The sequence below is a fragment of the Exserohilum turcica genome (assembly GCF_000359705.1).
Source record: "Exserohilum turcica Et28A unplaced genomic scaffold SETTUscaffold_36, whole genome shotgun sequence".
NCBI lineage: Eukaryota > Fungi > Ascomycota > Dothideomycetes > Pleosporales > Pleosporaceae > Exserohilum > Exserohilum turcicum.
In genome coordinates this window covers 10,125-12,262 of record NW_007360203.1, presented here as the reverse complement: position 1 = coordinate 12,262, position 2,138 = coordinate 10,125, and the positions used below count along the sequence as shown (strand labels likewise).

The window sequence follows — 2,138 nt, the reverse complement described above, 5'->3', positions numbered from 1 at the left end:
GTGATACAAAACATAGGTTCCAGCGCTGCTAGAAGACGTTGCAAAGATATTCATGATGGGTTCATACGAAGGCGGCAAAGACGGCGCACGTCTGAACATAAAAGAATATGACACACAATAAGTGCATTTGATGTGCTGGTTTTATCGATGTTGGGCTGAGTTGGATGCAGATTTGTCTGCAGGACATATATAGTTCTGAAAGATCAACTTCACATAAATTGAAGTGGGTTATGAGACAGAATAGATCACCAGGTAAGACGTGAATTAGTGCAAGTATCAATGGAAATCCTGGAGGAGCTATGATAATCTGCTACATTGAACACATTACTCATTCTTTCTATCAAACAACATGCCAATCCTTTCTACAACGGTGCTCAACTCGCACTTCTCTAGCATGCACTAAGATAAGAACAAGAGGTTAAAACAGTTCAATATACCTGAGCCTTAAACAATACTTACTTGGAACCAGGCTGCATAGCGAATCCGAGTTTGATGTGGTTGGGGTCCGTGTAGTCCTGAATGATGTATTTGCCCTTATGGAAGTTGATACCGAAGAGGCTGAAGTCAACGCCACCGCCAATGTTCTGCAGACCACCTAAGCAATTCTTGCCCTCATCATCAACAGGTTGGGAGATGAGTGCACAACCAGGAGTAAAGAATTTCCTTCCCCGAATGGTGACTGTCCAGCCTGGTGGTTTACTGTTGCAGGGGATAGTATAACCTTGCTCTACAACTGTCACCGCTCCAGGGATGAGCGAGTACCATGCCTTAACAATATCAGGGTCCGTAAAGCTGATGTCAGTTCCAGCCTCGAGATGGATTTTCATCTTCCTTTTCGTAATCTGAGCGCTGGGATCACCGATACCGAATCCATCACCCAGAAAGCCGTATGCGTCCCAGTATCTTTCCACTCTGTTCCAGACCCAGGTAATAGGGCCAGATATCTTCTTTTGGTTGATGAAGCCAAAATCGTAAACACCATGACCTTTAGTGTGAGCAACAGCAAAGAGTGGCTTGTCAAGCATGGGTATAGCGTCGACAAACCAAGTTTTCTCTTTTCCGAAACCGCCGATCTGGTTGAAGTTTGGGATTCCGAGGCCGACTACGCCATCCTGGCTCAAATCTGACGTCCAATCGGCAATAGCTGTGGAGGCGGCTCCGAAGGTGCTCTTGGCGGTGATACCGCCAATAGTGACTGCAATGTTTAGTCAACATAGGTACTTGGTCCTGACACTGGACCATGACAACTTACTTGGCTCAACATATGCATCCCCTTCTACCTGTGAAGAAGCACCGTCATACCCAATGGTGAAGTTGACACCGGGTTTCTTGTGGGCGGGGTTGATTTGGTAGATGTGGTGGCCGACAGTTTGGTTTGCGGGTTGAGCAGAGGAATAGACCCATCTTTAGATGCGTTACTATAAAGTCATGGCTACCAAGGCATAGTGAGTGTCTTACGTGTCGGAGGAAGCAGTGTCCATTATAACCTTGAAAGTGGTGCCACCAATTCGGATTGGATAGACAAATTCGGTGTCATATGGGTTGGGGCTTCTACCGGATGCGGTGCCGGTGACCTTTCGAGCGGCCAAATCAGCATTCCTCTTGGCCGCGGCTTTGTTGGCGGCCTCTGCAAGCTCCGGATGCACTTCAACTCCGAGCCTACGCTTTATGTTGACAATATGCTCTAGTTGATGCTTGGGAGCTCTAACAACTACATTCGACTCTAGAGAGAATGTGGCGCCAGCTGTGTTGTGTTACATTTTAGCTTGGGCACGCCGCAGTCGTTGTACTTGCAGAACTGTAGTGGGGAAACTTTGGCTTCACTCACATTCTGGTAGAGGCTTAGCAATAACTGCGCCGGTGAAGGCGAGTATAGCCATAGCTTTACCATATGTCAACATAGCGATAGCGATTCGTAGTATATTGTAACGAATGTAGAGATCTCCAGTGCAGGCAATTAGGAATGAGAGTAAAATGGCTATGGCGATGTCCCAGGAATGCGAGGCAAATTATTCTATTTAAACCTGTATTACCCATGGCTTTACTTTGCAGTGATATTTCTTTTTTTAGGGTCTGTTCTGTGTTATAAAAGCTTAATCGCAGTGTCGTTGAGCACTGACTGAGCACAGCGCAATCAT

The 2,138-nt window shown here is 46.4% G+C and overlaps 1 protein-coding gene across 1 annotated transcript; it reads right to left on the bottom strand.

The window, feature by feature from the left end:
- Positions 1-389: 389 nt before the first annotated feature.
- On the bottom strand, positions 390-1,901 carry SETTUDRAFT_40316 (uncharacterized protein; the record flags this gene model as incomplete). Its single annotated transcript, XM_008029754.1, has 5 exons — positions 390-399; positions 460-1,195; positions 1,253-1,404; positions 1,459-1,744; positions 1,829-1,901. 5 exons carry the CDS (start codon positions 1,899-1,901, stop codon positions 390-392), a joined length of 1,257 nt encoding a protein of 418 aa, XP_008027945.1.
- Positions 1,902-2,138: the final 237 nt, after the last annotated feature.